This window comes from Ictalurus punctatus, chromosome 4 (assembly GCF_001660625.3).
Source record: "Ictalurus punctatus breed USDA103 chromosome 4, Coco_2.0, whole genome shotgun sequence".
In the NCBI taxonomy this organism is placed as follows: Eukaryota; Metazoa; Chordata; class Actinopteri; order Siluriformes; family Ictaluridae; genus Ictalurus; species Ictalurus punctatus.
This window is the reverse complement of record NC_071284.1, coordinates 14,623,615-14,639,429: the sequence shown is the minus strand read 5'-3', so window position 1 is coordinate 14,639,429 and position 15,815 is coordinate 14,623,615. Positions and strand designations below refer to the sequence as shown.

Sequence of the window (15,815 nt, the reverse complement as noted above, 5' to 3'; positions counted from 1 at the left end):
GATTTTAAATAATTCTATGAGAAAACAAAAAGTTTACTAATTAAATGAATAAGCAAATACAATTTATCGCAGCTACTCTGATTTAAAGCAAATGTCTGGAACAGTCTGGGATCCATCACCTGCTGTACTCTACAGTGTCTTTTTCCCTCTCATTAAAATTTGCAGTAAGTTGCTCTGCAGAGAGGTTTAAAAATCACTCTGTGCTAGTACCACATGTCAGCCATTTCCTTTAAGAGGGAAGCTTTTATGGCAAACCGTCTCTTATACACAGATACCACAGACAGGGGTGTAAATATTTTTTATACCCATATTGTACCTACATAAGAACAAAAAAAAGTTCATGTTTTTCATTCCAAAGATTTCCATATAATCACCAAAAAGAACAGACTTTAAGTAGCTGGCTGTGTGTTCCGACAATGAAAAAAACAGACTGCTGTGAGCAAAACAAGCCACACATTTTTGCTTATGATAATCCCAAAATTACAATAATGAAAATGCAGGAAATTTATTTACCCACGAATGCTTTACAGATTTTATAACTTGCCAGAGTGGGTCTCTCACAACGATGACCGATCTAAAGGCCACAGAATATGCATGAGGATAAAAGGGTTTATTTGCATAATAAGACTTATCTAAAATGAATTAGCAAGTACATCTACAATATTAGAGCCAATTTAATTAGCATAAAATATCCCTCAATCAAATTACTTGGAAGAACATGGCCGTTCATTTAGAAAAATAAAAATTACGAATCAAAAGATTTTGCAAAAGTGTAATGTGAAAGATAATTTGGCAAGGTCAACAATAATACCACTACAATAAAAATCAGGAGCAGAACCATGAACATGTAATTTATTCAATTTAAATGAGATTTTCCTCTTCCTTCCTACCTCTAGCAGAACTAATGCAACAATATAGGAGCCCAAGAAATGTGCAGACCTCTAAGTCAGTTTCAAAACCTCTAGTATGGCACTAGTAACAAAAAGATATTTATGCATTGCTCCTTTGTGGGCTGATCTGCAGTTCTGAGAGTGACTGCCCTTTACACGTATATCTACTGTCATGATGTTTTCTAAGCTTTGACCTGTTCAAAGCTCATTAAGAAGCTCTCAGGTAAACAGAATCTGAAGGTGCAAAGATCAGAGTTGGCAGTTAATTTGTTTAGTTTAATTATGTGGATATATATCAGGTAACAAATTTCACCCCTTACGTATGGCATTTGTAGTACATAATGTAGTGCAGAATGACATTGGATAGATAAGTCAAAGACCAACCTGGGCATACAGTTGTGGAGACAAGTTTAAATATACCTAGGGTAAAGAAATTCAAACTCAACTTTCCAAACTACACATATTACCATACATTTCCTGTGTTAAGTCAATTAGGTTATCTACTTTATTCATTTATTTCAAAGGTCATTCAAAAGGTAATATCAAGAGTTAAGAGACATTTATTTAAAGTTTTTTTTTTTTTTGTAAATAACAGCATAAAATTACATCTCAAATTTACCACCACTCATGTATGGCCTTCTAATTAGTTGGGCTATTAGCAAATACACTGCCAACCTTCCCAGAATATAAATTGGCCGAAAAAATGGATATTAGAGACATGGTATGTCATCTTTATTTAATCACTTCAGCAACATTGTTCATCCTCCTCCTCCCTTATGTCTACTTGTAAAGTACAGGATAGAGGTAACTCATCTATCTGAATAATCAGGTCCTCCATGGACAAGACATTTGATTCAGAAACATTTTGTATGACTAAATACACACTTACCATCCTTATCAGCTCTCCGGAATATCTGTAAAGAAACCAAATAGAGACACTGTTATTTCATGTTGAATTTACATTTATTGTTCTTGTAATCAAAAGAAACAAATATTCTAAAATGTTATATAACAATAAATATGCAGTTTATAGACTGTTGGTCAATGCAATAAAGCTGTGGAGAGATAGTGAGAGACTTATATTATATAATATAATTACATAGGCAGATGTGAAATAGAGATCAGATGGGTAAAGATAATAATCTGTATTTCTGAAAAAGTAATTCCACATTGGGTAATCAATTTGCACGTACATGTGAAATGGTGTGTGCTGCATAATGGTGTAAGCTTGCACACACAATGGAAACAAAATACTATTTATTTCCATTATAGAAAAACAAAAATGCTCTATTGAGGAGCTATGGACAATTTATATATGAACAATTTATATAAAACAAAGTTACACTATGGGCAACCATAAGCTTTTGGATTTTCTTCTAAAACAAATTAAATGTAAAAGGTTCAATCAAAACAACTTGCTGTCTACCCATCCCTTTATAGATAACTTGTCAGTAAACACATTGAGAAGCAATGAAAACAGTAACAAAATGTATTTAGTTACAGCACCATCTGACATATACGCTTGCCATTTCATCCTCCAGTGGACACATTTTCCTCCACCACAAGAGGAAGGAGGAACCAGGCTCAGTATAATCCAACTGAATTTATTTATTAGGCAATTAGGTAAGTGTCTTATACAAAGAAAAAAGATATTTCTGGTTTTAAAACCATATTTTGTGCCAGTATCAACTGAAGCCCCCCAAAACAGGTCGAAAAATTTATCCCAAATATATCATTTATACCATAAGTGCTAAATGCCATTGGTGTTCATGGTTTGTGTCTTTTCCTCAAGATAATTAATAATGCTAGGAAGACTGTACACATGAGCTGAAACAGCAGGCAGCAATTGTGGCATGCGTATGGAATGCTATAGAAGTAGCACATCTGGGATCCATCATTCTGCAATCCGCTATCCCCTATAACAGGACATGTACTATGGTGGCTGACACATTCAGATGATAAGCTAAAGGTGCAAGTGCATCTTAAACATTAAATGAATTGGTTGAAAGCATGTGGAGGCTGGATCAATTATTTCTCCAGTCTAATACTGTTTTGTTAGATAATGTAGGTGACCCAGTTTAGCTTCACTTCAGAAGAGCAATATCTCTGTGAAAGCAAAAGGGGGACAGTAACCCAAAAGTGAGAAGGCATATAGTGCTCTCCAGAATGATTGGCATACTTGATGAAAATGAGCAATATATACATAATATAAAAGAGTAGCATGCAATAAATGACATGTTGAGGTCAAATAGTGTGATGGTTTCAGACAGATTGGCACCCTTAAAATTTTTAAATTAATAACACCTAATTAATGACACCTACCCTGGAGAAAATAAGAGCACCAAGCCTATTCCTCTAATGTCTAACAAGGTTGGAGACACTAATAGATGGAATCCTGATCCACTCTTCTGTGCAGAACATATTGTGCTCCTGTCACAATCTCCCCTTTAGAAAGAGCTGCAGCCTGCAGTGCGCTTTGAGTGCCGGAGGGCGCACGCGTGCATGAGCGTTATCAACGCTCTTCGAATGTTGATAACTGTGACATTGTGTCATGTCCCATGACGTAAGGGAGTTGAGTACGGAAGCAGTTGCAGGTAAAGATGTTTTAATTAAAGAAGGCAGGCAGACAAATCCAAAATGTGAAACAGATGCGTAGTCAAAAACAGCCAGTAGGTCGGGCAATCTGCAAACAGCCATATACAGGGTTAGGCAGGAATTGGAGTTGCGGTCACAGAAAATGGGGTCAAAACACAAAACGAGAAACGTGAAGCTATGACTGGGAACTGGGAGCGGAAAACACCAGCGTGGTCTACGTGAACTATTCTATGATAATTTAGTTTATCTATCAAGGTAACTTAACATTAACTAACTACTCTCTAACTATCCTAACTATAATACTCCGTGAGGTATAAAGGGAAGCGAGAGGTATTTATCATGAACATAATCAGCGTTAAGCCCTGACAGCTGAAAACAATGAAGGACACCACTGAACAACAACAACCAATGACAGAACAGGGAGGAGACAGACCCGAAACAAAACAAATGCACACACAGTAAACAATGTCACAGTTGTCAACATTCGAAGAGCGGGTGCTTGCTGAGCGCTCGCGCACCTTGTTCGCGCACGCCCTCCGGCTCTCCAAGCGCGCTGCCTAAAGGGAAGATCGTGACACATTGTTTACTATGGACATGTGCATTTATTTTGTTTCTGTTCTGTCTCCTCCCTGTTATGTCATTGGTTGTTGTTCGAGGGTGTGACTTCATTATTTTCAGCTGTCAGCACTTAACGCTGATTATGTTTGGGATTTTATATATTTTTTTATATATATATATATATATATATATATATATATATATATATATATATATATATATATATATATATATATATATCCCCATCCATCCCTCACTGCACAGTACACTTCACAGAGTATTCTAGTTAGATAGTAGTTAGTTAATGTTATGTACCTTAATTTTGTTTAACGACAGATTAATTCACTTAGACCAAGCTGGTGTTTTCCGCTCCCAGTTGCCAGTCATAGTTTCAAGTTTTGACCCCATTTTCTGTGACTGTGTCTTCGATTCCTGCCTAGCCCTGTACATGCCTGTTTGCCGTTTGCCCGACCCACTGCCTGTTTTTGACTTACTTCGCTAGCCTGGTGCATCCAAAGCCTGCCAAGAAACAGTGGCTTGGGTTCTTAGTATCCCGATTTTATTGCCCGGCCGGTGACTGAGCAGCTGGTATGTACAGGGTCCAGTGCCCTCAAAGACGTCACTCAGTTTGCTGAACTTTTTCTGGAGGAGTTCGCGCAGCCAGGGCAACAAAACAGCCTGGATTTGCTGGAGAGGGGAATCAATGTGACGAACAAGGCTGACCTGCCTTTCCACCTCTATTATGAGTGGGTGGACCGGGTAGAATCCACTTCAGGTTCCGGCTAACATGGTGGAGGTTCCACCGAGATGTAGGACTGAGGGCTGTTGGAAGGAGACTCAGCTACAATGTCCTACATGCAAGAAGCTTGGTCTCCAGGAAGCATTTTTCTGCTCTAAGGAATGCTTCAAGAGCAGCTGGAGTAAGCACAAGCAACTACACAAGAAAACCCTTGCGGAACTACAGGCCGAGGTCAACGTAGCAAACTCTGCACCAGACCTCGAACCTGAGACCCATGAGGTGGTCTCACCTACCTAGCTCCAGCCAGAGGTCAACGTGGCGACCACAGAGCTCTATCTTGAGACGCACGAGGAGGTCTCGCATGCTGAGCTCCAGCAAGAGGTCAACGTGGCAACCTCAGAGCTCCAGTTTGAGGCCCATGAGGAGGTCTCAGCTCCAGAGCTTCAGCCAGAGGTCAACATGGCGACGTCAGAGCTCCAGCCAGAGGTCAGGTGACCTCAGCCCCACAGTTTCAGCCTGGGACCCATGAGGTTGTCTCAGCTCCAGTGATCCAGCTTAATGTCATAGTCCTGCTAGAGCCCAACGAGGTGACCTCCCAAGTCATGTTCATGTCTGAGGTTGAAGAGACAGCCAACCCAACCTCTGCTCACGCCAAGTTCCTGTCCCAGGGCAAAGAGACGGCCTCCCAAGACAGCTTATTGTTCCAGGGCGAAGAGACGGCCAACCCAAGCTCTGCTCACACCAAGTTCAGGATCCAGGTTGAAGAGACGGCCAACCCAGGCTCTGCTTACACTAAGTTCCTGTCCCAGCTCGAAGCCGACGTCATGACCAACCAGGTTCTGCTCATGCCGGAAGCTGAGGTCATGAACAACCAAGTTCCACTCACGCCCAAGTCTGTTGACACAGCCAACCAAGTTCAGCCTGCAGAGTCCGCAGAGGATGCTGGTCTGCTTACCTGTTCCACTGAGGATGTCGCTCTGCTTAGCTGTTCTGCTGAGGACAGTGGTCTGCTTAACTGTTACACTCAGGACGGCGCTCTGCTTAGCTGTTCTGCTGAGGACAGTGGTCTGCTTAACTGTTACACTCAGGACGGCGCTCTGCTTACCTGTTCCGCTAAGTACGTAGCTTTGCTTTCTTGCTCCGCTGAGGACACCGCTCAGTCTTCTGGTTCAGCTAGGGACATTTTGCCCAGGGGACAGGCCTGCCAATGGAGAGGAGTGTTTTCACGATCTCCCCTTTAGACAGACCTGCAGCCTGCCGCGTGCTTTGAGTGCTTTGAGTACTTCGAATGTCGATAACAGTGACATTGTTTACTATGGACAGGTGCGTTTGTTTTGTTTCTGTTCTGTTTCCTCCCTGTTCTGTCATTGGTTTGTCGCTCCCAGTTCCCAGTCATAGTTTCATGTTTTGACCCCATTTTCTGTGACCGCGACTTTGATTCCTGCCTAGCCCTGTACATGCCTGTTTGCAGATCGTACGACCCACTACCTGTTTTTGACTACGCATCTGTTTCACGTTTTGGATTTGTCTGCCTGCGTCTCCCTTACGTCTCGCGACGTGACAGTTCCTTTATTCTTTGTGCATATGGACTTCCCTCTTTAATTCAGACCACAGAAGTTTTAGACACTAAGATGGTAATTGAAAAAAAAATATTTTGTTTTTCTTTACAAATTTCTGTGTTGATTTAGAAGTATGTTTGGCTATGACCAAGTCTGAATCTCCTAGAAGATTCCACCAGGATTTGGTGAAAAATTCATGATGCTCTCAATCGTCACAAGAGCCCCTGCCCAACCAACCACAAAGCATAAATAATCAAATAATATAACATGTAAAGAATTTTTTGTATTTATTTTAAATATTTTTCAAGTTTAGAAATTTAGGGGCATGGAAAATCTGAATTATTATGTTATGTTTGTTGCACAGTCATTTTTAGTCATATTTATGAAGGGTGCAGGACATGATATAAAAAAGTAGTCCTCATTCCCAAGACAACTGGGTCAGTTGGACCATCGGCTACATAAATATTAAGTTGAGGTAGTCAACCATCTTATTCAAAATAACTTGATTTTTAAATAATAAAATTTAAAAATAATAACTAGCTACAACAGTCAGCAGGGCACAGGGTCATTGTATATGATTATCCAAATAAGACCAAAGTCTAGCCTAGGTACAGAAATTCTTATTATAAGTAACTGCAGTGATGTTAAAACTATTCCATTAGAATGACCAGAAAACCAGTAAAGGTAAAAATGCTAGAAATTAAATGCCTGCCTTCTTAAAAGGTGCAATGGTTGTAGTTGGAGTAGCAGGAGATCATAAAAATGTTGGTCTTGATCCTTTAAACATCGGCCACTGTTTGACACTGCAGCTCTTGTAGTCTGACGTTTAAATAGTTCACCACTAGACTCTGATCACTATTGTGAAGATACTGTGAAATAATATCCTACACATGTAGTGTGAAAAATTCGTGAATTTTCCAGAAGCCCAGAGAGAGGTCGCCATCAGCCACTGAACCTCACCGGATCACGTCACATAACTGTTTGCACCTGATTCACATTTTGGTTTAACAAGCTGCGCACTTGTATTTAAGTCACGTCTTGCACAGCAAACATTGTCAAGTTTTTATCATTCGTTGTCAAGTTTCGATCTCTAGTCCATGTATATATTCTTGCCTTGAGCACATAGTTAACTTTGTGTCTAACTTTGTGCTGTCTGCATCATGCATTTTTCATTAAAATAGAATTCTGCACTTACATCCACCTCCTACATATAATCATGATAGAAAGCTAGACCGAATATGGATGCAGCAGAAATGATTCATTGCATATGGGTCCATGGCAAGCAAATCTAGGATAACCAGAGGTAGTGCGACCAAATCGAGGCCTTCCTGGACCAGTTCATGGCTAGGCCCGATGTCATGAGCCTCCTCTGGGAATTTTTTTGGAGAGGCTCACTTCAAATGTCACCCGGCTCCACTTCAGATGCCTCTCTGCCTTCGTTCTCCAGTGAGGACATTGCTCTGCCTCCCTGCTTCACTGAGGATGTTACTCCTCCCCCCTTCTTGTTATGCTGAGGACATCAGTCCCCCCTCAAGCTTCACGGACAGAGTTGCTCCCCCTCTGGCCTTGTGGAAGATGTAAGCTATGCTGAGGAGATCGCTCTGCCTCATTGCATGGTGGAGGATGTCTCGTCTCCTGCCAGCTCCTTGATGTGCAGCATTTCTAAGTACTCTGATCAGCTAAGACTCATCTCATCGGGCTGTCCAGGACCCCCTCTTTAACTTATTTCACATGCCGGGAGCCGTGCATTGGGGGCGGGGGGGCTCTGTCATGGTTACATGGACTTTGGCGAGGACTACGATTACCATTATCCACTGCACCTCACTGGATCACATAACATGACTGTTTGTACCTGATTAAGGTTTTGGTTTAATGAGCACTTGTATTTATGTCACGTCTTGCACAGCACACATTGTCTAGTCTTTGTGGTTCATTGTCTTTCGTTAACACATTTTGTGCTCCAGACCTTGTATGTATTTTTACCTTGAAATTATAGTTCATGTTTTTGGTGCAATTTTGTGCTGTCCGCATGATGCATTTTTACTTAAAATAGAATTCTGCACTTGCATCTGCCTCCTCTATATAACTGTGACACAGGCACATTTAAACCCCAGTTTACTTAATTTAATTTGACTTAATTTTAAGTTGACTTAATTTAATAGATTATCTCTGGTTGCCACAGTACATTTGGCTCATCTAATCAATATTATTAATCTTTAAATGTCATGTACAGTCACCAATTAATTCTCATTGATGGAAATATATGAGTTAAAAAAACCTCTGTGTAAGCTTGAACATGTGTGAGCTTGGGTATTCTTGAACTGGCCAACTGCGGTAATGGGGTTTTCTTCACCAGGAAAATTATTCTTCTATCAGTCACCACAGCTGTTTTCACAGTGGTCTTCCAGGTCTTCTGGTGTTCCCGAGTTCACCATTGCATTCACCACATATAAAAAGTGCTGTAATTCCTACACCTACTTTATCACCCAATTTGGATGTAAATACTCTCAAATTAAATCAGAAGGTCTGCACTTTTTCATATTCATTATTTAATTTCAACACCAATATACTTGTAACATCCATCCCAGACTCTCCCAGAATTTTAAGAGTCTCTCATTTCCTGTTTGAACTGTTTAAAAGGACAATAGAGTTTTCCAGAGATGTTGATAACATATGGCAAGTACTTACGTACTGACCCTTAATGCTGAACACTTACTTGTTCAACTGCTACATTTAACCCAGCACTGTTGAATTATACCTATGTGAGCTTTGAGTAGAACTTTTACAATGTTTTTGATCACACCTAGACAACTAGACACCGGAGAGAGGCTGTGACTGCTAAAACAATAAAAAAAATTTTTTAAAAATCATTTCACACTTTGGCTGCGGAGAGAAGCTGCAGCGAACTGGCCTTGAAGACCTTCTTCCAGCAAGGCCTACTTTTTGCAAGCCGAGCCAGCTTGGAGAGTGTCACGAATCAAGGATGGGCTCAGAAGCAATTGCAGTATATAACATTTATTTAAACAATCAAAGAACAAAAAGACACTAAGACAACTAGGCAAAATACTGTGGCATGAAACAAAACACGGGAACATGGAACACAAAAATCTAAGACAACAAAAGACAGAGAAACAGTGCAGACAATGGCTATATATATACACAAGAGTGCTCATTAACAGAAACGTGAATCCAGTGCAGGTGGTCATATGACATATAGTGCAGTGGCTGATGCTAACTGGAGTCCAGAGTTTCCTGATACATGACAGTGAGATGACAGACTAACCCTTAATCAGTAGAAAGAAATTAGGATGTAGAAAACTGGGAGTTGCTGGCCATGAAAGCAGCCTTGGAGTAATGGAGACACTAGCTGGAGGGAGCCAATGGTCCACTATATCACTACATAATATAACAATAACAATAATAATATATAATTTTATAGGCTTAAATTAAATAAAAACCTAAATTAAAAAAATAAATAAATGAGGCTCAGACATCTGTTTTGTAACGAAACGTGCGCATTTATTTTAGTAAATGCGCACTTCCATCGGTGAAACAACTCAACAGCCTTGTTGTGTCATGTTGCTGCAATGAGAAACAGCCCGAGGGCGCTGTGGGATATGGTATTGTGATTGACCCGCAAGGGGAGAGGAGCAGGTGTGGATCATAAAGAGATGGGCTGCATCCAAAATCGCGTACTACCCTACTACACAGTAGGCGAAAAGCAGAACGCCAGAGGGGTAGTATATCCGAATTCTCAGTAGGCAAGAAATACCCGTATGGTGTACTGCTTCTGGTGAGATTTCGTAGTATGCAACTGATGGACACTACGACAGTCAAACATTCCCATAATGCAAAGGGACTGGTGCAGACGTGATACGAAAAAAAAAAATGTGTCTGTGCTTTTTAAGTATTAAACCTTGGTTAAACAGGACTTGTTTAACAATACCTGAATAAATTGTTAACTAATAAATTGTTTAAGGTTTAAACAAGAAAACAGTTGGTTGGGTGACATGCCTGGAGATGGCTATAAGATTTGTAGACTAGTGTTTGCCCGTTTAACACTTATTTTTTCCACAAAGCCGACATATGGCTTCATCCAAATGTATTGGTTCACCTCTCTCATTAAGCACGAATCCAAAATGTTCCAAGATTGTCGATGTAACATTTGTTTCCCCAAGATCTAGCGCTGCGACAGAACCTGAAGTGACTGACTGGATTTTGCCGTGCTCAAATAAATCCACACAAAAACTAACAGATAACACCATATAAGGCATTTGATTATGATTATGTAATTTGTGTATTAACATAAAATCTCCCCCTATATGGTAGGCTAAAATTCTAATTAATATTGCAACCATTATTAAACTTGTATACAAAACATTGTACTTTATACTTGTCATAGTGCCTACTCAAGTAGAAACATTAACATGGCGTGTGATGCAACATCACCGCAGATGGCACTCCACCACTGCGTTGGCAAACTATCACCGCAGTGGTGCGGTTGTCATGGCCACAGTCACAGCCCTACCAAACATTTAATAAGTGTTATTAAAAGAAAGGGTGATGTTACACAGTGTTAAACAGTCAATTGTCCAACATTTTTTGAAGTGCGTTGCAGTCATCAAATTTGAAATTTATTTTCAAAAATAAATTAAATTCACAATGTAAAATATCAAATAATGTGTTAATAATGTGTTTTCAATATAGTACAGGGTGAACTGAATTTTCAAATGTTTTTTTTTTTTGCATTTTCCATACTGTCCCAAAAATTTTGGAATTGTATTTTGTGTAAATTTATGACATAATTCTAGAGACATATAGAGACGCAGCTTTCTCAGCTTCATACTCTGCTTATCAGTCTTTGTTGACTAGCAGTTTAGGCTGGAGCACTTGGATCAGATTCAGACTCTGAATCAAGTTCTAATCTGCCAGCTGGGCATAATCCCACAGTCAGCATAGGGGCCATCTGAAGCAGAGATGCCTTCCATAAGATGGTCAATGCCAGTGCAGAGAGCACATAACTGATGCTTGTCTTTTCCTTTCAGGGGCTACAGACACTGGCTGCATGAGTGAAGTCTTGCAGTATGGCTCAATAGCAAAGCCCAGCCAAGAGAAGCATGTGTTATGGTGGGGGGAACACTGCTTGACTGCACTAACATTATATAGTCACAGGCCTGCTAATGTGTTGGTTGGTGCATCAGGGACAATGGAAAGTTAACAGATGAAAGGTAAATGTGCACAAGACATGTACAAAAGAGGGTATCCAGGTGATTCTCCCCACCTTGTAGTTAGGAGAGGTGAGACAGAACTGTTGATATTATAACAAGGTGGGGAGGGAAGAACAACTGCATGTAGTGCTGGGCAATTTTCATGATTAATTTGGTTCATTTGAATTAATACTTTGAAAATTGTTTTAAAACATTTATTCAAATTAACCAAATGAATCCTGAACATTGCCCAGCACTACATGCAGTCGTTCTTCCCTCCCCACTTCGTATGGGTAAGTCTATTTCGATACTAACGACTTTCAAACTGGCTGGTGGAAACACTCACTATATTGTTAGGTACAACTAATGGTTCAATTGTACCAGTAACCCAGTATAAGGATATGAATATGACAGTATTCAAATACTGAAATCACATTTAAAAAATTTTTTTTGTTTGTTTTCTTAGAATACATTAATGTTTAAATTCCTCTTATTTATCAGTGTGAGATTAAGCTAATTAACCACAAAAGTATTTTTCATTCTCTTTCTAATCCCTTTTTAACTGGGGTGCTATTATGTCTTCACCTGCTTGTATGTGAAAATTACAGTCATGTGAAAAAATAAGAACACTCCATGAAATTTCTTTTTTACACATTTGAACAAGGAAGCATTTGATCCTCTTTGAAACAGTGCCTATTAATAAAAAGTTTATACACTTGAACAAAACCACAATGAAAATTTACATTTTCAATCATTTATTCAACATAAATATCAGTAGATGTGAAATTCTTCTATGGAAAACGTAAGTACACCTTTGGCCTCCTTTAGCAGAAATAACATCTTGTAGGCGTCTTGCATAATTGTCCATCAGTCTCTGATATCAGCTTGCTGGAATTTTTGACCACTCTTCCATTCAATTTTCTTTCACTTGCAAGGTTTTGGAGGATTTTGTTGCATGTACTGCCATGGGCTTTCACTAGGCCATTCCATAACCCTTCATTTCTTCTTTTTGAGCCATTCCTTGGTGGATTTGTTAGTGTACTTAGGATCATTATTCTGTTGGAAGGTCCACTTTTGGTTCAACTTCAACTTCTGGACAGATGGCCTCACATAATCTTCAAGTACTCTTTGATATGATGCAGAATTCATAGTTGAATCAATGAATATAATCGTTCCAGTTCCTGAGGCAGAGAAGCAACCCCAAACCATAACATTTTCAGCCCTGTGCTTCACAGATGATATGAGATGCTTCTCCCGAAAAGCTGTCTTTGGTCTGCGATAAGCATATCTGCTGTAACAGTGGCCAAACACCTCCATCTTTGATTCATCTGTCCAGAGCACATTATTCCAAAAGGCCTGGTCTTTACCTATATGCTCATTGGCAAACTGTAATCTTGCTCTAATGTTCTTTTAGACAACAAAGGCTTTTTCCTGGCACGCCTCCCAAGCAAGTCAAATTTGTGCAATCTCTTTCTGATTGTAAAAGCATGCACTTTGACATGAAAAGTTGCAAGACTTACTAGCAGATCCTGTGATGAAATCTTTTAGCATCAGATGGTCTGCTCTTGGGCTGAATTTGCTGGGACGGAAAGTCCTGGACAAATTGGCAATCCTTTGAAATCTGTGCCATTTGTAGATTATTTTCCTTACAGTGGAATGATGTATTTCAAATAATTTGGAGATCTTTTTAAATCCCTTACCAGACTCAGACATCCACAACCTTTTTCTGAAGACCCTATAGAACTCTTTAGATATTGGTATGATGACACCACACACCTCAGTGGCAAAGGGAACACTAGACACTAGATATGAGAGGGGTATAAATAAGGCAGGTTTCACCTGCACTCATTAAACAGGTTCTAATCACTGGCAGCCAATCTTGAACACCTGATTCTCATTTTATGGATTTGAAGGTGTGATAAATGTAGGGGTCTACTTACTTTTTCCATGTGACTGACTGGGTTTTTTTTTGTTAATTTAAATTGCAAAATTACTTCAAAATGTCAATTGTATGTGTTTGATAGAGTGCCAGCTTTTAATAGCAATGGTTTCAAAGATGATCAAATTTGCTTGTCCAAATAGGTCAAAAAATCCAACAATTTCCATGAGATGTACTTATTTTTTCACATGATTGTACGTACATACCGATCATATCTTCATTACATAAAGGTTTATGTTTTGTTGATGTGACCTGCTCAGCACTGTTTTCCATTAATAAAAGAATGGTCTATGAACTTAGATGAACAGCCCAACCACAAGCCGAGGCATCACCCAGGTGATAGAATCTACCTGCTAGCAAGGAGGGACACTGATTCCCAGAAAGCATGTGCCCCTGAATGTGTGTCCCTGCATAGTGCTGCTTTGCACTTCCCTCTCCCCATCTAGTTCCCTCCCTCCTTTTCTCATTCCAAACTCTGCATGCCCCCTCCTGCACCATTTCTCTTTCTCCCTTTTTTTTCTCTCTGCTTTTTCTCTAGTGTGAGCCTATTAATTTTATATTTTTGGTGTACAATTTTGCCCCAAGACTTTTTTTTTTTTTTTTTTTTAAATGAGTTTCTTAGTTTAATGCACCATTTAAATATTAGTATGTCTTGATTTATTTGGGACTGGTACTGATCTACTTTTTACTTGCTAGCCTTAAATCAATTTGTGTATTAAGACATGATTACGTATATCAGGTAATTATCAAATGAACACAGTAAAGCAACACTTTGACCTACTAAATCAATACTACCGAGACCTCGCCCTTGCAGCCATTCATGAAGCCTTATTGCCAGGTTTCAGTAAATAAAGAAAAGAAAAATAAATTATTCAATGAGTGTGTCGTCATGTCAAATGAGTAGAAAAATACAGAAACAGACTAGAAGGCAACAGCAAAAAGAATCTCATTTGTCTGTTTGCTATTAAATTGCCAGACGTTTGCAAGGGTTGCCAAGTTGGGCTGACTGGTTCCACCTTAAGCACGATTTAAAATCCATCCAATTTACTACTAATACCAGTCCAAACTGTAATTAAATAATAGTTACCATCAGCTACCATGTCACGGAACTAATTGTGTGAAATTTGACCGCCAAAAACCCTAATTTACGCCGTTATTAACCCAATCTGGCAACACTGATCTTTGTACCATTGGAGAGAGCGCGCTTATTTGATAATGCGGTTCCGAGTTAGCCACTTTAGATACCCAACCCTGGTCCTGAAAAAACGCTTTTCCTGCACATTCTAGTGTTTTCCCTCTTCTAACAACTCCTTCAACTAATCAAACTAATTAACAGTCCTTGCCGAGTTTAAGTGTGTGTGTGTGAGAGAGAGAGTTCATGAAAAACACTAAAATGAACGATGGTGAAATAAGTATAATGTATAGGCTAATACTCCGCTGCTTTCTATGAAGTAGGAGACCGGCTGTGGAGCAAATACGACGTTAATTTAGTCGCACAAGCTGTAAAATTTACACTGGGGCTGTGTTCTCAGTCAGCACCCTAATTAAACCTCAACCTGTGCGCTCCACCCTCGCAACTCATCCCTGAAAATGAAGTGCACTTAAAGCAGCTCGCTGATAAACAGGAAGCCACTTACGTCTAGGATGACTGAAATGCCTTTGCGCGGCTCCGGAGCGAAGAATTGCTCTTGCGCCACGGCCGCTTCCTCCTTGCCGTACTCACGCGTCGAGATGCTCTTGTTGTCGCTCATCTTGGTGACGATCCAGCGCACGAGCCCGTCTATGGCGCCGGGCTGTGAGCCGTTCCCGGGCTGCGCGGCCGTCGCGGTCTCACTGTTCTGCACGGGGACTCTTGTCTGCTCGCCGCTGTCCTGCGCCCGCAGCTTCGCTTGGTCCTTGTGGAGCAGCTTCTGGACGCCGTCCCTGCAGTAGCGCGCCGCTTGCTCGCACATCCTCTTTGCCGCGCTGCGTTCATGCTGCGCGCTATGGGGGCGATGCCCTCCCCCCGCTCTGACATCAGAGCTCGCGACGCGCGCGCGCGCACACACACACACACACAAAACTGAAAACATACAGCTGCTGCTTAGTGGGTACTGGGTCAGAGCATAATTTTACTAAAATTTCATCTTCCCTTTTCTAATGGAGGTCTCTCTTTGCTCTCTGTAGGCTATCTTATTGCAGCAGTAATTATGTGTTAAGTCTATGAACAGTTTTTTATTTTATATATTTTTTTTTTCTGAGCACAGGTCTGGTCAATTTGGCTGTCCTATCTCTTGAATCAAATAACTAACTATATATCCAGTGAAAGCTTGGGGTGTAATTTACAAA

At 40.2% G+C, this 15,815-nt stretch overlaps 1 protein-coding gene across 2 annotated transcripts in view; it reads right to left on the bottom strand.

Annotated features, from left to right (window-relative positions):
* Positions 1-15,493, bottom strand: part of necab2 (N-terminal EF-hand calcium binding protein 2) — a 101,456-nt gene extending 85,963 nt beyond the window's left edge. Inside the window, exons 1-2 of one of the 2 annotated variants that reach the window (XM_047155073.2) lie at positions 15,125-15,493; positions 1,780-1,804 (exon numbers count right to left, since the gene is read on the bottom strand). In XM_047155073.2, the coding sequence (XP_047011029.1) occupies positions 1,780-1,804; positions 15,125-15,439 (340 nt within the window). In that variant the 5' untranslated portion in view covers positions 15,440-15,493. The remainder of the gene's footprint in view (positions 1-1,779; positions 1,805-15,124) is intronic. The other variant, XM_047155072.2, reaches the window with a different exon arrangement.
* Between the last annotated feature and the right edge of the window lie 322 nt (positions 15,494-15,815).